We start from the raw sequence: 20,245 nt of genomic DNA, 5'->3' as shown, positions 1-20,245 counted from the left end.
GGTGACATTTACATGAGCATAACTATTCAACTTCCCTATATACAACTTTTCAATGTCACCAGTTAAAACAGCATTACAAGTAGGAGTGTTGCAAAGTCACTTTACTATAAATAATCTTCTGGAAATGTTTCTTTATTCTTCACTTTGAGAGAAATTTTCCAGCACTGTCTTTACAGCTTTCCCTCAGATTTTTTCAGACACTCATTCTTTCTTGATGACCCAGGTAATTCAGAAAATCTCAGTTATTTGGTCTCAAATGAATGTCCACTGTCTCTGTGGAAGGGTTCTGCAGACAGGCCAGGGTGGTGTTTGTCCTGCATGCAAAGGTCAGGGAGAGCTGTTGGCCCCAGCCAGCCTCAGGCTGCCTCCCTTTCTCGGGTCACCACAATGCCCGAGCCAGCAGCAGACCCTGACAGAGATAAAATCTGGGCAAGGAAAAGAGAAATGTCATTAGGATGTTTAAATGAGGAAGAGTGTGAGGCAGAAGGAAGAGAGACCAAATGGAACATAATGAGTGTGTCAGGGATTTGCATTCCAAAGTAATCGCCTGCGTGTCCAGGGCAGTGTCGCATTCATGAGCGACATTGTCACCGTGTCCCGTCATCCGCAGCACCACGGGCTCTCACAAAAGGGCTCCTTCACCTGCCTTGCTTTGAAACAGGCCTCACAAAGAGGGGAAATCTCGAAGGAAATGCAGATTAAACTGAACAAAACCCACTTCTGTGATACAGTGATCTGCTACTGGCATGTTCCAACCAGTTCCTGATCCCCCTTTGCCCCCCGCACCCCAACTCTCCACCCTTGTTGCACAAAGAGATCCCAAAAGCATTGGATGGATTACCTAATGGTTTCTTTAAACTGGGTAAAACTTGTAATACAGGATTAGTAACTCCTGGCTAATTAAGAGTGTCCTTCCTTATGGCTTACCAGATCTAACAAGCCAGACCTGGCGTTTGCAGCATCTGGACAAAATGTGCCCAGGTCTTCTTGAACAATTTTCTGTGTTATTTAAAGATATGGTCATTTATCAGATGTACACAGCAGAGCCACATGGCTGTGACACAAATAATTATAAAAACTTTTAAGTATCCTTTTATTTCTACATCAAAGGAAAGTATGTGCTTTGTGCTGCGTTATTGTGCTGAACTACAAGAAAGAAGAAGGAAAAGCAAATAATTGAAGTGCTTTATGGAACACGCCTGCCCTTATTTCACATTCCTGAGCGATGCTCTGGCTTTACTCTGCCCTGGTGTCCCCTCATGCAGCGATGAGATGGGCTCCCCATGTCACACTCAGCTGTGCTCAAGAGCTGCTGGGTAAGAGGCAGCAGAATTCCTGTTCTCTCCTAAGAAGCAGCAGAATTCCTGTTCTCTCCTGCTGACAGGGAACAGAATTCCTGTTCTCTCCTAAGAGGCAGCAGAATTCCTGTTCTCTCCTAAGAGGCAGCAGAATTCCTGTTCTCTCCTAAGAAGCAGCAGAATTCCTGTTCTCTCCTGCTGACAGGGAACAGAATTCCTGTTCTCTGCTAAGAAGGAGCAGAATTCCTGTTCTCTCCTGCTAAGAGGCAGCAGAATTCCTGTTCTCTCCTGCTGAGAGGCAGCAGAATTCCTGTTCTCTCCTGCTGACAGGGAACAGAATTCCTGTTCTCTCCTAAGAGGCAGCAGAATTCCTGTTCTCTGCTAAGAAGGAGCAGAATTCCTGTTCTCTCCTGATGAGAGGCAGCAGAATTCCTGTTCTCTCCTAAGAGGCAGCAGAATTCCTGTTCTCTCCTGCTGAGAAGGAGCAGAATTCCTGTTCTCTCCTGATGAGAGGGAGCAGAATTCCTGTTCTCTCCTGACGAGAGGCAGCAGAATTCCTGTTCTCTCCTGCTGAGAGGGAGCAGAATTCCTGTTCTCTCCTGCTGAGAGGCAGCAGAATTCCTGTTCTCTCCTGCTGAGAGGGAGCAGAATTCCTGTTCTCTCCTGCTAAGAGGCAGCAGAATTCCTGTTCTCTCCTGCTGAGAGGGAGCAGAATTCCTGTTCTCTCCTGCTGAGAGGCAGCAGAATTCCTGTTCTCTCCTGCTGAGAGGGAGCAGAATTCCTGTTCTCTCCTGCTAAGAGGCAGCAGAATTCCTGTTCTCTCCTGATGAGAGGTAGCAGAATTCCTGTTCTCTCCTGCTAAGAGGCAGCAGAATTCCTGTTCTCTCCTGCTGAGAGGGAGCAGAATTCCTGTTCTCTCCTGCTGAGAGGCAGCAGAATTCCTGTTCTCTCCTAAGAGGCAGCAGAATTCCTGTTCTCTCATGATGAGAGGCAGCAGAATTCCTGTTCTCTGCTAAGAGGCAGCAGAATTCCTGTTCTCTCCTGCTGAGAGGGAGCAGAATTCCCACTCCACTCCACCACTGATGATTTTAAGCTTCTCTTACACCTGTGCTGCTGCACAGGTCAGACCAGCAGAGCTCACAGCACCATCCTCACAGCTCACTCCGTTACTGACACCATCGTGCACTGACAACTCCAACACAGCCATTTGAGTGTCTTTTACTAAGTGGAATAAACCAATTAGTCCTTAAGCATACAAGTAGGAGTTACACCACATCTGTTTGTTCCTCGAAAAAATTGCTTATTTCTGGGGAATCTTTCACAGCTTCAGAATGCTCTGCACAACTGCAGATCCCCTTTTGGTTGAACAGCTCGTGACACCGTGTCACCAGCCGTGTGTGCCCTGTATCTGGTGGTTACTCATTACCTCTGAATTTGTGCTCTGGTAGATAAGCTATGCATTCCTTAATGTATTTAGGGTGGGTCTGCACCCTAAATAATAAATAATGATGCTAATATTTACCACCTGCATGCACTGTTAACATCACATTCTCACACCATGCTGAGAGATGAAGTCAGGGAGATAATGAATGGGGGCACTATTATCATTCCCCTTTTATTGCCTGAGAAATTGGAAAAAGAGATGACACAACTCGCTCAAGGCTGCAAAGAAAGTCACTGAGAGCCACTAAATTAGAATCCATCACTTCACAGCTTCTACTTAGCCCAGCTATTAGATAATACAACTTCCTGAAGAGCCATTCCCCACTCACAGGCATCCTGTCAGTATCTGATGGCTCGGAAGAGATAATGCCATTGATTCATTCCAAGTGTTTATGGCTGGTCAGGACCCTGCACATACTCAGATGATGTTCTTCAATGCACCTGTGCCAACAGCCTGACATGTGAAATGAGTGCTGTACAGCACAAGCCCTGTGCTGGCAGCTCTGGCAGCTCTGCAGTATTTGGGAGACTGTAAGAGCACAGGTGGTGCTGCTTCTGATTTCAGAGCAGTGGCTTGAAAGGAAGGAAATACTCAGGACTGTGATGATGTATGGCTTTAAAAAGACTTTGTTAATTCATTGTATTGAAACTGATTGAACTCTGCCAGCTCGTATTTGTTCTCCTCCAGTGTTCCATACACACAGAAGCACCATTTCAACACCAAGTGATGGACCCAGGCACAAAGAAAGCACAATTTGAAAAAATATAAAGTATAAAAACAACACCCTCCAAGTGAATAAATTCTATTTCCCATAAATGGAAAAGGATAGCAAAGAAACATGAGCAGGAGAGAACAGCATTTCTCAGTCTAAGTGAATGATGCAACAATACTTCTGCAAACCAACAAGATACAGGAACTTGGCCTATAAAAGGAGGCTGAAACCATCAGTGCTCACAACCGGCTCCTCGCAGTTTCACCTGCCATTTAAGGCAGTCCTGCACGGAATAATCCTCTGCATGATTTCCAAGAGCCTTGACTGCACTCCAGCCAGGGCATGAGTCACAGCTCATTTCACTCGTAGAAATGTTAAAACTTATTAAGGTGTATTACAATAGGCAGCTTTGGTAAGTGAAGTGTTGATCCCCTGGAAGAAGTGTGCGATGAGGTAATGCAGTCATGGTTTGTGCTATTAATCACACATTCTTCTGGGGAGCTGGCCCCACACTGCTGGGGTTCAGCCTTATTTATCGACAGCCACATCTGTAGAATGAAAATTTTTGCTTTCTGCCTTCCTGGTTAATGCGGATGCAAAATTAACAAAGTCATTTCAGAAGCAGAAGAATAGAAATGTTGCCTTTATAGCACTGCTAAACCCACGAGTTCTATGGACTATTGAAGCAGAGAGAATAGGTAGAAGAGCCGGTAAAACATTTCACAATGTCCACACCCTGACCTATAAAGGTTTCTAAAGTTTTGCTAGGAGATGCCTGTTCCTGTGTATGAATCATTTAGAAAATCTATAAACAGGGAAGCGAGGAAAGAATAATGCTGGAGAGGCTGCACCCCCTGTCCCCCCATGTCCTGCATTACACCACAAAAGCATCTTAATTATTGACTCTACCTGGACATTTGGCTTGGTGAAATCCCAACTAAAGTTTTACCATGTGTTGTTTCCTCAGTAAAAGTTTGGATTCTTTTCAAGCTGCACTTTTATGATATCATTAATTGTGTGACTATACGGAAATGACCCACTTGAGCTCCTGGCCTAGGACTGACACAATCAATTGTCTCCAAAAATATTCCATGAAACAGAAGCGTCAGTGTCAGACATTTTTGGAGTGTCCCTGTTGCAGGAGCTCCCAGTGTAAGACATGACCTAATGGCGAGGCAGGTGCAGGGCTGCCTCTTCTGGACATGTTAATTTGCTTTTTGAATGCCTGAATATGCATCAGAAGCTTAAAGGCATAAAATCATAACACCAGCTGTGGTAAAGACACTTTCAATAACTATATAGACTTCGGGGGTAAATTTTTTGGCTTTCCAATGTCCTAAGGACAAGTCCAAAGGAGTCAATGTGACGGGCTGTAATTAGGCTCTATAGAAAGCAACAAAAATGAGGAATATAATTTGGAAAAATGTGTTTCAATTAAGAGGCATAATTGGCTGGAGCAGGCAGGGAAATGGAGGAACAAACAGGCTGAAGTAGCTACAAACTACAGTTCTTCCTTAGAACAGAAGTTAAAGGTGTGATGCCTTTAGAGAAGTACCAGCTTTGGCTCAGCTCTGCACCCTCAAACCAATGTATGAGAAAATAAAACATCAAATGCATCAAACAAAAAACTGGGAGTGACTCTTGCTAGAACAATTTCAAAGCAGGAAATCTGTAATGCTGCCGCAAGCAGACAGAAATTGTGATAATAAAGTTACCTATACAGGAAAGAAAACACATGCTTATGTCGTATTAATGAGAAAAATCACTAATTTTTGAAAGTCATTCCAGCCTCAGGCTCTGCTTCCAGGTTAATCTCACAAGAGACAGTCTCAAAACATTCTGAGAATGTATTTTCTCCTACAGGAAAAAAAAAACAACAACATAAAAACACAACTAAAGAACCCAGAAAAGGGTCTACAGCCTATCACCGGCTAAAAACTGAGATACTCAAGCATCAGTTATAGAAAAGGGTAATGAACGCTCCCTGTCCTCAAAGACTCAGATGCCAAAATTTAGAAAATTCTTCTTGCTGCCTAACCCACTTCACACACAGCACTGAACTGCTTAACTGTGCCTGGTGGCTCTGAAGAAAAATATTCCTCTAAACGTTTGGCCACAAGAGCGAGACAACTAAACTTCCCGTGGATCTAGGGCCAGGAAAGTGGAGAGGATGAGAACTTTTGTTATGTAATCCCTAAGTTTGATTGCCTGGTTGAAGCTGGGGAGGGCTGGAGGCAGCTCCGTTCCGAAGGTCGGTGGTGGCCTCTAGTGACAAGCAGGCAGATCCGCACGGAGCCTGTCCCTGCTCCTGCGGCTCCTCGGGGCTCCTGAGCCTGGGCAGTGACTCCGAACTGCGAATTTCTGCTGCAGTTTGTGCAGTGAGTGTCACTAACAGCGCCACGCTTCCTCCAGGGAGCACGGAGACGGATTTTCGGCCTGTTTGCTTTATTTGGCTTTTTTGGTATCTGCTTTCCTGACACAGATCTTGACGCCGGGAGGGGATTTTGGGTTCCAAGCAGCTCACAGGCTGCTCCTGGGTACAAATCCCGGCAGTGGGGATGCCGTGGGATCGCTGGGATACAAAGATGATATTCCAGAGCAGTCCCAAACAAGAAGGTACAGCTATGCAGGCACCTCCTGGCACTATGAGTGCACTATGAGTGCAATTTTACTCTGGGGAAAAATTCTTTTTCATTTGTGGGTTCCAAGTATGACACAAGTGAGATGCCCAGAACCACAATATTTTTTTTTTCTTTTAAAGTTAGTAAAAATGTACACAGGTATGAACACATGCAATACAGTGTGTTTGTATTCATCTTTTAGGGTGTACCATCAGTGTGTACCTATATTTGCACAGGGCTATGAAAATCCTATTTGCCTCTTGAATCACAGAAATTTGCAATATTTTTCATGGGCACTCCAGCATTAGAGAACTGAGAGAGTCAGTGGGCTGAAATTCTCTCCAGTTCACTGGTTTTCTCATTCCCCTGACACTTCAGTTGCACAGGGTTTTTCCAAGGGAGCGAGATTTGCCAGCAGTCCTGTGTTAGAGCTGATCTGAATGGCACTTTTGGGGAAGAAAAAATGAAGGTTCGTTTGTGTGGCCTGGAGCTGTTTTCGTTGGCACTGAGATCTGATTCTGTTCAAGGAGAGCAGCTGAGACAGGAAAGGCAGCTCCTGACTTTCATTTTCCACCTGTGGCTGGGGAGGGATGGAACCCACACACTGCCTCATGCACCACTCCAGGGGCTGGAACACCTCTCTAAGTACCATAAATATGTAATGTTTTAACTTACCCCTCTGGTCAAAGCTCCAAGCAGAAAGAAATAAGATGCAGTGGTTTGATGATTGAGATATTTTCATTGGACAAAAGATAAAAAGGAGAGGGAAATGAGGGGAAAATATACGTGAGGCAGACAGTGTAAGATCTTGAGCTGCAAATGTTCAGGGCTTAGGTGAATCCAGCTGAGTTGGTGACATCATCTAAAACTTTCCTCTGATCCCATTCAGCAAAGCACAAAACACCTTTGGAGAGAGCAGGCTTCACAGGAATTGGCATTAACAGGAAGTGCAAAGGTATTTAAGAAAAGAAGGAGGGGAATATCTCAGACCCAGAAATATTGAATACTGGAATAAGGCTGGAGCACTGAACATGGAATGCATCTCCCTTGAATGCACTTTGCACAGCGATGTCCTTTCAGGGCTGTAGTGTAGATTTCAGAATCAAACTCTTATGATGCTAAACCCAAACACAGAAACCAACAAGAGAGTCTTGGATTTCACTCCTAGAATGGATCATCTCTAAAGATTTTGCTTTGTTTCAGTCTCTGTGTCAGCCAAAAGAAAAGCATCTGTTCCACCTAAAGGCAGCAAAAACGCAGACCCACAGCTGGGTGTGTCTCTTTTCCTTGAACTCTCCAGACTGGTTGCCCATGGCTGGTTAGCACAGGTGAGTCAGCTGGAATGGCATCCACATTATCAGAGCCCTGCAGAACTTATCTCCATGGCCCTCTAATGCACATTCAACTTCAGTCACACAGGCGACACTTCATGAAATCAAACAATTCATTAGCGTGGCTATAAATGTTTTATTGTGTCTATAGGCAATCCACTCTGACCAAGCATGTCATGGAGGGGAAGTGCTACCCATGAACCCACAGATTGCCCTCTACAGCTCCCACACCTCAGTCTGGGCTGAAACTGCTCTGCTGAGCTAAAGCACCAGCAAACTGTCACAGCATTTCTTCAGAGCTGACCAAAACTGCAGCACTGCACAATAAATTTTTAGGTTGCCCAACATCTATTTAGTAACTTACTCTTACAACCAATAAAATAAAAAATAAATAAAAGGAGGCAGCCCATGTTCTTACAGATAATTCCTGGGCATAGTCCAGGGGTGGAGGACACCAGGGCCACTCCCAAGTGACCTTGAGGAGCCCCTCACCCTCCAGCCTGGCTGGGGCCTCCTCCTTCCCTCACTGCCATGGCTGCAGCTTCAGGGCTCTCTCTGGCAGCTTCCAGTGACTGATAAAACCATGGAAAAAAGTGTACTGAACCAACACCAGGAGCAAACCCCTCCTCTGATGTGAATCTATCCTGATCCTAGCAAGTATTCTTGCAAATATTCTAGCTTTTTGAGGAGGATAGAAGCATGTAGAAAATTATAAGACCAGAGAAATTGTCAGTAAACAATCAAGGGATGAGAATAAAAAGAACACTAAGAAAATTCAGCCTTGTATCTTTTCACATCAGGTTTGCACGATGCCATTGCTCCTTGCTTCCTCTTGCATACATCTTGGATGCTTCTGCTGAATAGTCCAGAGGGAATAATTGCTGGAGGTTCAGCTTGAACAAAAGAGCAGAGCCATAACACCAGGCAATGTCTGACCTAAGCCTGATGCTCACCTTAATTCAGATCACTGACTTCTTTTTTCATTTGCTTGCTAAATGAACAAATAGAACCTCCAAATGATGTTTAGAAAAAACATCACCAAGGTAACATGGAAAGTAATTTTAATACTGAGAAGACAAAGTAGAATGTTTGCTCTTAAACAGACTGTAACACAATCCTGCAGAGATCTAGGCAGTGAGATACAGAGCCAAGGGATGTAAGAACTGCAGGATCTCTTTTATACACCTCTTACAGTCTAAAGGTGTAGACTCTGCTCTACTAAAATGAGTAATTCTTACCCAGCCTGGATAATTTCAATGGACAAAAGACAACCCACCCTGAGTGTCTGTAATGACACACTAAATGTTTCATTTGCCAGTGTACTTTGGTTTCACATCTCATAATGGCTTTTTTATTACAAGTTACACCCAAAGAAGTCAAAGTCCAAAGACACTCAACAGCATCCTCCTAAGAAAAAAAAAATCCTGCCCTGCACACTGATTTTTGGTTTGGAAGCTGTGTGTCCAGAACAGCCAAGTACAACAGTTTAACTTTCTGCCTTGAGCCAACACCAGTTAGACTGATCCCTAAATGGTAACTTAAAAACTTGGCAGTACTGATTCCCTAATATATGGGGTATTCCCTAATACCCAACTGTTCTGGGTTGGGTGCTCTCAGAAAGCTGAAGGTGCCTCCAATGCACATTTCAGTGCCTCCAAAGCTGCATGTGTCTCCAATTTCCTTGCCCCAAGGTGGGAGATGAGTACATACAGCAGCTGCTGTCACTAACACAAGCCATGTGTGTTCATTGTTCTGCCTGACAACATCAGTAACACACATAAATACTGTTCAGTGTGTGCCCCAGGAGCTGCAGCTCCACACTGCCCCAACCCACACCTGCCACCCACCCTCCTGCAGCACTAACAAACCCTCAGCAGTCAGATTCTTCCCTTGCTGTACAAATTCTCCATGCACTTTCTGTATCAAAGGTGCAGCACAGACAGCCCAGGAGCCTCCTCCACATGATCAGCAGTAGGATTGTTGAGTCTCTTCATGCCATGGAAAGGCAGCTGGTTTCCTGTTAATGACACAGCCCCCAGATTGGGGACAGATCCCTCAGCATGGCACTTGTTAGCTGGAGGTCTCTGATGAGGCAGGAGGGAAACTGTTTTGCTTCAACCTCAGCCACACAGGAAGGCTGGAGGTTCATTCTGCTGGAAGCTGGAACTCAACACTTCCTGCCACTCTATGGACCTCAGCATCTCACACGTGAAACACAGTGGGCTGTGAAAAGTTTCCAATATTCTCATCCCTCCTACCTCACTTAAGGACAAAGAACTACCCTCCCCACTCAATCTCAGCTGTACTGAAAGCTCAAATTCCACTTGCAAGGGTTTTCTAATAGCAGATGAATGTATATTCAATCCAAGCTGATGGCAACAGCCTCCACTCTTCACTGGCAGTGCAGATGTTGGTTTGTGCTTACTATGAAATGAATTCACATAGTAGTACAGCTGCCTCCTTTCTAATAACTTATACACTGTTCTAGACTGTCCTGAGGCCCAAGTTATTGCTTACTCAACAAATATAAATATTTTAAGTCTCTTGTCACATACAGGCAACTCTCATTTTAAATTCATGCACTGTGCAGGGGGCTTAGAACTTACTCATTTGTTCCAAAGGGCTACAGAGAGGATTGGCTGCAGGTACATAAATGGTTATAAATTATTCAATAGATCATTTTCTGTTATCTGTTATACAAAATAACAAAGCAAGCAAACTACCCAGGGAGTGTTCCTCAAACACAGACGAACAGATGAGAACCCCTTCCAATTACGGGGAGTGGGGGCAATATCCTGCATGCTCTTTGTGCCGATACTAACGACACTCTGCGTCAGCATAGGTGGGGTTTCCAGCCACAGTGCTTCCTCCTGGACTGTATAAAGGTGCAAGTGCACACTCAGCTCCTAGCTACCATCTCCATCTGTGCTGCTTTACTTTACCTGCCTCAGTCCAGAAGACAAAGAGCACAATGGCATTCTCCACCCGCAGCATCCAGTGGAGCTCCAGCAGCCGTGCCCAGACTGCCGCGCCCAGCGTGAGCAGTGTGACCTCCAGGAAAATGTCCCTGCAGAAGATCCAGGCTCCCAGCGTCTATGGGGGAGCTGGGGGCTATGGCACCCGCATATCAACCAGCACCAGCTCTGGCCTTGGAGGGAGCCTCCAGGTCAGCATCACTGGGAGCGATGTGCTGCTGGCTGGCAATGAAAAATCAACCATGCAGAACCTGAACGATCGCCTGGCTGCCTACCTGGAGCGGGTGCGCTCACTGGAGAAGTCAAACTCCCTGCTTGAGACGCAGATCAGGGAATGGCATGAGAAGAACACCGTAAGCGTAGGGCAGGACTACAGCTCCTACTTCAAAACAATTGAAGAACTCAGAAGCAAGGTAAGAGATCATAGCCTGCCAGAAATATAGGAATCGCAATTATCAGTGAGATGGAGAATAATCTGTTGTAGAAAATGTACTTTTCCAAATTGTAATTGGCCTACCTGTGAAGAAAAAGTTGATTTTTGGTCATTTGTAATACCAGATATATGCCTGCAGTTGTGAGTAATCTCATACCTGAAAAATCTCAAAATTTACTAGTTCTATGATATTTGCCTTAGGTAGCTTTAATTAGAGAAAGTACTAATGATAACCTACATATTTAAAATTAGTTTAGCAACAGTCTATTTCAAAGTGTTTTTTAGAAAAGAAGGGCAAACACTTAGAAAAAAATTAAAGACCACTACTTAAAATAGTAAATTACTACTGGAAGCAAAGAAATATTCCCAACAATCAATTGACAGGTTTGTCAAATCATGTTTCCAGAACTTCCTTTAGTCATTTCCCTTTTATGTTTTATCAGTTTCACTTCCCAGCACTTAAAAGCAAATCCCTTCAGAGAGAAGTTCATCTCAACTGTTTGATACACTTATTTTATGGCAGGAGAATTTGTCTTTTGGACATCCCTAATTCCTTTCATGCACTTCAGATGGAACTTAGCTTAAAGCCAGCTGACCAACAGACAGCTGAAGGGAAGGAGGATGAAGTCTACTTACAGTATTCATTCCCAAGAAAGGATCAAGTGTGAATTTCTGTGCAAAGTTTTATTGCTTGTCCACCATTCTCTTCAGATTGCAGATGCCCAGATGGAAAATTCCAGGCTTGTCCTGCAGATTGACAATGCCAAGCTGGCTGCTGATGACTTCAGGCTGAAGTAAGTTTCATGATTTTATATCAATTCTCTTCCATGCCTCTCTTATTTAGGAAAGCTTCCACTTACTGGAATGGGTGCCAAGAAGTGAATATTTTCCAACTTCAAGTTTAATGTAAACTTCACAATGACTGTGGCAGTTATTGATTCTAACATTTACTCCAAACTGATGACAAAAGGCACTGCATTGTACAGGTTTGAGAATGAGCACCTGCTCAGGCAGAGTGTGGAGAGCGACATCACCGGGCTGCTCCGTGTCCGTGACGACCTGACTCTGACAAAAGCTGACCTGGAGTCCCAGATTGAGAGCATCACTGAGGAGCTCGTTTTCCTCAGGAAGAGCCACGAGGAGGTGAGAGCACCTGACCACTGCCAGCTTCCTCACTAGGAAGCATTTCTATCCATCCTGGAAGCAGTATAACCATGTGTGGCCCTAAGGGATCAAAGGCTGAACACTCCTCCATTCCAGGAATCAAAGGGATGAAGGTTTTCTCTAAGAAAAATTTACAGTTCAGGAATTATTAGCTCAAAAAGTACACAAATGGGAGCCAAGACTTCTGCCCTCATTCCACAGGTCAGGCTCTGAGGAAATAATTTTTATGATATATTTATCTATGATACAACATTTATTGCTATAAGGCAAGTAAACTGCTCTAAGGTGAGGCGCACTAAACAGTATTTACAAGGTGATTAAGTTGTCTTGCCCCAAGGTACTATTAAGGATTAGTTGTACGTGTGTAGATGCTGAGTTTGTGTCCAATGGGCAGGGGTGACAGCTCCCTCAGTTGGTGCTAACATGGTCCCCATTGCTGCAGGAACGGGACAGGCTGCACAAAGAAGTAGGAGGCTCTGTGAACGTCGCAGTGGATGCTGCTCCCGGCATCGATCTCGCAGCCATCATGGAAAACATGAGGAAGCAATATGAAGAAGTGGCAGAAAAGTACCGCCAAGAAGCCAAAGACCATTATGAAAATCTGGTAAAGTCAACTTCTTAAACACTATCAAGAACCTCAGTCATGCCTGGCTGGAGTTCACGGTCTCTCCATTCCTCATTCCAGATAACAGAGTTGCACCAGGAAGTTTCCGTCAGTGTTGAGAAGCTGGAGGGCCACAGGAAAGAGATCACGGAACGGAGACAGGTCTACCAGAGCCTGGAGCTGGAATTACAGTCCCTGCTGACCATGGTAAATAACAAAAAGCAAAATAAAGACTGTGGATAGTAGAGTTACACAGATTTACAATCAAAATGCTATTTTAACAGAAAAATGTATCCTCTGAATAATACATCATTGTTCCTCCCATGCACTATAGAAACAGACCCTGGAAGGCACTCTGGCTGAAACAGAAGCACGCTACAGTTACCAGCTTGACCACATACAGCAAGCAATTTCCAGTCTGGAGGCCCAGCTGAGGCAGCTGAGAGCTGACATGGAGGCTCAGAACAGTCAGTACAGCACCCTGATGGACGTCAAGACTCGCCTGGAGATGGAGATCGCCACGTACCGCCGGCTGCTGGAGGGAGAGGAAATCGGGTGAGCACACACATGGCTCTTGCGTGTTGGCTTGGGTTTGTTGGCAAATCTGCCTCTCTGCAAGTGCTTTGGGATGGGGAAGCCCATTGCCCAGTTTTCAGCCACAGAATCAGAGCAGGTTGCCATTCAGGCTGGCATTTTGGGGTGGGCTCTCCCAGCCTACAGACTCTGTGAGCTGGGCAGTTGGGTAGATGTTCACACACCAGAACATCAGTAATGCAGTTTTTGATCAACTTGTCTGTGTGGGTTAAGCAGAGAGTGGAACTTCCCCCAGATTTTACCTGTTCAGTTGTTCTGGCTCAGGAACTAGTTGGGGTGTACCTGTGTGAGCTGAAGTCCTGGTGTTGCAGAGATGAGCCTGCAGATTAACTGCACCTACAGCTCATGCTTAGCAAGTTTCACTTTAACTGAGAGAACTCGTTTCACTGAGTTATCTCCTGATTAAATATCTTGATGAAAGGGGATTAGCTGTCTTGATCAAACACATAGGAAATGCACAAGGATGTTTCTTCAATACATGAGTTGTCATATATTTACATTTTCTAATTTTCAATTTGAACAGGGATTTAGAAGCGATAGCGTCGGTAACAGAGGCTGAAAAAGGTATGTCCACCAACTTCTTTCTGTTTTGATAGCTGCCTATTGAAATGTTATGGAATGAAGTAGCCTGATATAAAACAGCAGCTTCAGAGCAAATAATCAGCCAGTGGAATCTTGTATTAAGAAAGCAATCAACTGTATGGCTATCCTATGGGGAACATACAAACCTGGGTTTATATATACAATTCAGGTGCCCAGTGTGAAATCACAGGTTCACCTTACCCATTCTGTAGTTCTTTGAGTCCTCAGAGAGCAAAGAGAACAACAGAGTTACTGATTTCCCCTCTGGAGAACTGCAGAAGTATCTGCTTCTCCCTGCTGGCAGCACAGGGAGACTGAGGCTCCCAAGTAACATTAACTTTGTCAATGTACATTGCACTAAATTACTTCTCTTTTCAATTTCCTTAACAGAATCAAGTAAATTTAAGAAGATCAAGACAATAGTTGAGGAGGTGGTTGATGGCAAGATTGTCTCCTCTGAGGTCAGAGAGATTGAAGAGAAGATGTAAACAGCACCAGCAGAAAAGATGCCTCTGAGTTCCCTGAAGCTGATGCCAAAACTAAAAGATTTAGAAAGAATCTGATCTAAACTCCAGAAGGATTAAAAAATGCCAAAATATCAAATCTTTTGTTGTGGTTGTTGTTTTTATGGGGGAGCATTAATAAAAATCTGTAAGTCACAACATAAAACACTTTGGGTTTACTTACATAGTGATTAAGTACCTTGAGGAAAAAAAAATCGAATCAGCCTGCTATGAATGCATAATTGCTTCCAACACCAATAAAAAAGGAAGTATTAGGTTTTTAAAATGCATTAAGACATTAGTTCAGCACATCTTTTCTGAATGTGAACTCCCACTCAAACATAAAGCAGCTTCACTTCCTTGAAACCTGATTTTCAAATAAATAAGAAGTGTCAATTTGCTTTTCATAATATATTAACATGAAAAAATCAATTGGAGAAGCCTATTTGATATTTTTCACATTCTGTGAATCACCAGGGACTATGGCAAGCCAAGGTATTTTATCAAGAAGAATATATTTGAAATATCTCCCTCTCTTTCAAACCTTCCTGTGCCAATAATGTTCCCTGTCCCACAGAGAGGCCCCTGTGCCACACCTGGATTATCAGTCCCAGAGTTTACATTTTCCTCTTGAGAACATAAACACACAAAGCTCTTCCCTATGAAACCTCACCTGTCCAGAGCTCTGTACTGTACATAAACAGCTGCCAAAGAACTAATCCTCTGCTTTCAGTGCCCAGAGTCACTGAGACCAGGCTATCAGCTCATTTCCACAGAAATGCTTCACTTACACCTTTGATCTTCCGCCCTTTTCTGCCCCAAAAGCACCCCATGCTCCTGGGTGCGGATAAATCAAAAATTAACACATTTCAGTTCACAAATCCAATGATATAATTAAGCCAGGACAAAGGAAAACCAATTTTCCATTTATCAAAAGAACTTCAAAAGAAAAATATACTGGCTTGGGAGGGTTCCCATGCCCAAACCTGCACCCAGGAGCGCTACATTTGATCTTTAGATTTGTATTATAAAAAGCACCAAGTACAGATTTCTTATTTTGAGGTAACAGCAAACTATTTAGCAGACACAATGGTCAGTTCCCAGCTCCAAAGTACAAACTCTTATATGCTGTAGACTATATGCTACAGACTGTAAGCATATCACTCTGAGGTATTTCAGTAATGAAAGGGTTAGGGCATAAAACAAATTCCAAGTCCTTTTTGGTATAAGCATATTCATATTTTCATATTAATGATCACCCTGAAGCTCACTGAACATCCATGTGCCCTTGGACACCTGATGGTCACTTTTCTTACTTCCTATCAAGCATTCAGGAGCACTAATCCAGCAGAGGCTCCTGCCAGAAGAGCATTATGAAAAGAAAGACATTCCTGCCACACAGGCTAAGAAGCAGGGATCAAAGGGATCACTCTGATGACTTAGCAAAATCCTGTAAGAACAGCCCCAAATGCAGGAAGCACCGAATCTGCAATGACAAAACAATTATTTAGGAGGGATTTAAATGCGAAAAGAACTTTTTGTGCTCCATTGCACATGGCAGAACACAACCGTGATGTCTCAGCTCCACCCCACCCATTTCCCCTCATACAAATACCTGGAGGGCACCACATTTCCACTCCCATTGGCAATTTCGCTTGGCACATATCGTTTCGCTTGGTCAGAACACACTAAACTGACATCCCCTCCAAACAGGAGGGGGAGAGAGTGTGAAAGCTCTCCCCAGGAGGTGGGGACTCCTCCTGAAACACCCCCTGCCGTGCCTCTATAAAGCTGACCGTGCTGCCGCTGTGCCCTGCTCTCTGTTGTATCCTCCACGGGGCGGATCCGGGCACCTCGAGCACACCATGGCCCTTTCCGTGCGCACAAGCAGCGGCTCCCGGCCCTTCTCCTCTCGCAGCGGATTTGGAGGGGGATCCCTGAGGATGTCCAGCTCCAGTGGTGGAGGAGGCTATGGTGGCAGCGGGCTTGGCTTTGGTGGGGGGTCTGGTGGAGGGTTTGGTGCAGCTTCTCTGCTGGGCTCAAGCTCTGGTTACGGTGGGGGCTTTGGGAGCAGCTCAGTTGCAGGATTTGGGAGCAGCTTAAGCAGTGGCTTTGGTGGAAGCTTTGGAGGTGGTTTGGGTGGTAGCTATGGAGGTGGCCTAGGCAGTGGGTTTGGAGGAGGTTTGGGAAGCGGTTTTGGCAGCAGTTCAGGTGCTGCTTTTGGAAGTGGCTTTGGTGGTGGCTTAGGGGCTGGGTTTGGAGGTGGGTTTGGCCCTGCTGGTGCTGGTGATGGTGGCCTTCTTTCTGGCTCAAAAAAAGAAACTATGCAGAATCTCAATGACCGTCTGGCTGCGTACCTGGACAAAGTGAGATCTCTGGAGGAGGCCAACACCGAGCTGGAGTGCAAAATCCGTGAGTGGTATGAGAAAAATGGCCCTGGAACTGGCACCCCTGGATCTGGGAATGACTACAGTAAATTCTACCCCCTCATTGAAGATCTTCGAAACAAGGTAGTAAAGCAATGTATTTAATATATCTTTGTATTTGTAATTCATTTAATAGCATGATTGAAAATAACAAATTTCTTTTGGAAACCAAGAGCACATTTATCCTTTGGTACTGACCCTTGCAGTGACCTCTGTCACTGGTGACATGTTGGACATTAAAGCAGTTCTGTAGTGTAGCTGTGTCACACAATGATTTGTCTAATCTGAATAAAGGAGAAGGCAGTGTTGGAATGAAGTTCTACAAACCCTTGTAGAACACAAAGTTTAAAGCCATTATGAAGCCATGAAGGCTTTGGGCAGTAACATCATTCTCTAAATTCTGATTATATTTTAGATCATCAATGCAACCATCGACAACGCGAGGATCATTCTGCAGGTCGATAATGCCAGACTGGCTGCTGATGATTTCAGACTGAAGTAAGGATATCTTAATGCTACAAAAACTCCTAATATCTTAGGGAAAAAGTTATTTTGTATTAAAAATCTCTAGCATTGTAGAATACTTGTAATATAATTATTAAACAATATTATAATAACTATGTGTATTAAGTTTTCCTATTAAAGTTAAAATAAAGCACATTAAAAGTTTGCATTTGATCTCACTGGCCATGTAAAAAATAATATTTAATCCTTTATGCATAGATATGAGAATGAAGTGGCTCTTAGGCAGAGTGTGGAGGCCGACATCAATGGTCTGCGCAGAGTCCTGGATGAGCTGACCATGACCAGGGCAGATCTGGAGATGCAGATTGAAAGCCTGAATGAAGAACTGGCTTATCTCAAGAAGAACCATGAAGAGGTTATTTTTTTTCCTTTGTGAATTAATAACAAGACATATAAAATTGTGAAACATCAAATTACTCCCGTATTTAATTAAGCCAGTGGAATGTCCTGAGTTTCATTATAGGTTCTGTTTGCTGTTTTTGAGTTTGCTAAGTGAAAGAGTGCGAGAACCAAGCTACAGATCCTTGTTGAATATTTCTTTATATATTTTTTGGTAGAACCATTTTGTCTTTTATTAACAGAATCTTCTCTTTATTTTCAATCTCTGCAGGAGCTTCAGGGCATCCAAAGCAGTGAATTTGGCCAAGTCAGTGTGGAAATGGACGCTGCTCCAGGGACTGACCTGACCAAGCTTCTGAATGATATGAGGGGACAGTACGAAGTCATTGCCGAGCAAAACCGCAAAGAGGCCGAGGCGTGGTTCAATGAAAAAGTAAAAACCAGAGAGAGAAAACTCAGCAAAATGCACAGGAAAACGAGTTCAATACTTGGAACAGTAAAATTACACTCCATTCTTCTTTGTCATTTCAGAGTGGGGAGCTGAAAAGGGAGATCTCCACCAATACTGAGCAGCTCCAGTCGGGAAAGAGCGAGATCACAGATTTAAAACGGACTCTCCAGAGCCTGGAAATAGAGCTGCAGTCTCAGCTCGCCATGGTAAGTTCTGGGAAGCTGCTGACTGCTCAGAGCCAATTCAGCAACTTCAAAAGTCGTTTTAGACCTAATCCTATTCCAAAAAATTGAGGATTTGCATTTGCTTCCGATTAAATCCTATATTATTTTAGTTCCTAAATAGCAGTAATATATCTAACTGGATTGCAAAGAGCATGTCACAAAGCAGATGAGTTTTTACATCACATTTAGGGAAGTGACAAGGGACAGATTTCAAACTGGTGTTTTCAAAAAGAAAATAAAACCTTCTAAGTAATGCAGCTGTGCTCACTCCCTTAAGCTACTTCAGTTGGTTTTATAAAGAGATTTTTTTCCTTAACCAGAAATTATTTCATTTCCTTACACAGAAAAAATCCCTGGAAGACACTTTAGCAGAAACAGAGGGTGGTTACTGCGCTCAGCTGTCACAAATCCAAATACAGATTGGGAACCTGGAGGCCCAGCTTTTCCAGGTCAGGGCTGACATGGAGCGCCAGAACGCGGAGTACCAGCAGCTCCTGGACATCAAAACTCGTCTGGAAATGGAGATTGAAACCTACCGGCGCCTGCTGGATGGAGAATTTGTGTAAGGAACTGCTTGACACAAAATATCTCCTTGGTTTATTTTCTGTAACAAAATCCTTTCCAGGAAAAAAAAGAGGTAAAATAAGTGGAACATTCTCCAAGCGAAAGTAAGGCACATACGGTGATCTGAAATATCACTGTGACTGAGGAGAGTGAGCCATTCTGCTCACTGTTTAAATAATCTATCACCATGAAAAGGGAATTTATCCTGACCATGTGGAACATCCCAAATAGTGCATGTCTCTGATTCCCTTTTAGGGGCGCTGGACAGGCAGTTACGTTTGAAAGCTCATCCCTGACAGGGTCCAAATCTCAAACACAGTCACTGGATTCTTCTCAAGGTAGGTAGAAAAAATAAAATTTTATTTCTAAGGTCATTCTTATAAATCAAATAATAAATGTTATCTATCCTGTTTTAACTACATCATAGAGTTCATTAAAATGAGAAGGCAGTTGGAAAGGAAAAGGGGGTACTTTCATGTGTTGCTTTGGTATATATTTTTAACACATTGATAAATTTTTTTTGTTTTGTTCATGATGTTTAGATCCAACCAAAACTAGAAAGATCAAGACAATTGTCGAAGAAGTGGTAGATGGAAAAGTTGTTGCATCCCACGTTAAGGAAGTTGAAGAGAAGATATGAGGCACAATCTGATGTGGCAACACATCCATTTGCTCCAAGCCAAAATGGATAAATAATTTTATTCTTTTGTATGAAGCGATAAAACATTTGGCTTTGTACTAAGAATCTTTTAGATAAGACAAAGTCAGCACTTTCATTCCTTGCAGACATGCAATATATTTCCTGCTTCACTCTATCAGCATTACCTGTATGATTTCCACGGTGTTCTTTAAAAATATCAAAACTCTGTTCAACAACCAGAAATACGAAGCACACACTTAATCAGATTTGCCTTTTTATAATCTTTAGTAATCAACAGATAAAATAATTTTGCTGTTCTAACCTCATTTTCCAGCTTTCATCCCTAATAAAAAGGACTCAACAAGCTTTAAGGTATTAGTGTCTCTTTATTCTCCATGGACCTCTCCAGCTGTGTGGTGAGCCAGCAATAAAATATGAACATTGAAAGCAGCTGGAATTCAATTCAATTCCATAAATCCTAGGAAATATGCAATTGCTTACACCTACCTGCCTTTAGCCTTCAGGAATCTCAGAGCCAGGTGTTCCCTTTACATCTGAAAAAAAAAAAAAAAGAAAAAATAAAGCATTAGTTTATACCATCCCAAGTGCAATACCTTGTGTTTGTCTGATGGATTCCTAATGGTTTTCTTATGTAACTGTTCTCATCCCATCACTGACAAATACTGCAAATATTTTGGGTTTAGAACTACACAGAAAAAGGATAATTGAGACACTTGCAGAAAAGAGAATGGACAACAAAACCTTTCCATCTCAGTCCAGGTCAACTGGAAGACAGTCAGCTAAGGAAAATAAAA

The 20,245-nt window shown here is 43.4% G+C and overlaps 2 protein-coding genes across 2 annotated transcripts; both read left to right on the top strand.

The window, feature by feature from the left end:
• The first annotated feature begins 8,859 nt into the window (after positions 1–8,859).
• On the top strand, positions 8,860–14,295 carry KRT20 (keratin 20). The gene is made up of 8 exons (XM_033079179.1): positions 8,860–10,794; positions 11,526–11,608; positions 11,801–11,957; positions 12,421–12,582; positions 12,664–12,789; positions 12,917–13,137; positions 13,700–13,740; positions 14,149–14,295. Exons 1-8 carry the CDS (start codon positions 10,378–10,380, stop codon positions 14,244–14,246), a joined length of 1,305 nt encoding a protein of 434 aa, XP_032935070.1. The 5' UTR covers positions 8,860–10,377; the 3' UTR covers positions 14,247–14,295.
• Positions 14,296–15,992: 1,697 nt separating this feature from the next.
• On the top strand, positions 15,993–19,675 carry LOC117006633 (keratin, type I cytoskeletal 12-like). The gene is made up of 8 exons (XM_033079176.1): positions 15,993–16,771; positions 17,103–17,185; positions 17,411–17,567; positions 17,823–17,984; positions 18,083–18,208; positions 18,571–18,788; positions 19,046–19,128; positions 19,333–19,675. Exons 1-8 carry the CDS (start codon positions 16,127–16,129, stop codon positions 19,428–19,430), a joined length of 1,572 nt encoding a protein of 523 aa, XP_032935067.1. The 5' UTR covers positions 15,993–16,126; the 3' UTR covers positions 19,431–19,675.
• The last annotated feature ends 570 nt before the right edge of the window (positions 19,676–20,245 follow it).

Source organism: Catharus ustulatus, chromosome 23 (genome assembly GCF_009819885.2).
Source record: "Catharus ustulatus isolate bCatUst1 chromosome 23, bCatUst1.pri.v2, whole genome shotgun sequence".
NCBI lineage: Eukaryota > Metazoa > Chordata > Aves > Passeriformes > Turdidae > Catharus > Catharus ustulatus.
Note: the sequence above shows the minus strand (reverse complement) of the source record. Positions and strands in the feature narration are given on the sequence as shown.

Excerpts from the sequence above, each read along its gene's own strand:
- KRT20 (XM_033079179.1), top strand. The coding sequence starts at position 10,378 with ATGGCATTCTCCACCCGCAGCATCCAGTGGAGCTCCAGCAGCCGTGCC. Across the intron at positions 12,583-12,663 it reads AAGACCATTATGAAAATCTG|ATAACAGAGTTGCACCAGGA; the intron begins GTAAAGTCAACT and ends TCCTCATTCCAG. Across the intron at positions 13,741-14,148 it reads GGTAACAGAGGCTGAAAAAG|AATCAAGTAAATTTAAGAAG; the intron begins GTATGTCCACCA and ends TTTCCTTAACAG.
- LOC117006633 (XM_033079176.1), top strand. The coding sequence starts at position 16,127 with ATGGCCCTTTCCGTGCGCACAAGCAGCGGCTCCCGGCCCTTCTCCTCT. Across the intron at positions 17,568-17,822 it reads TCAAGAAGAACCATGAAGAG|GAGCTTCAGGGCATCCAAAG; the intron begins GTTATTTTTTTT and ends CAATCTCTGCAG. Across the intron at positions 19,129-19,332 it reads GTCACTGGATTCTTCTCAAG|ATCCAACCAAAACTAGAAAG; the intron begins GTAGGTAGAAAA and ends CATGATGTTTAG.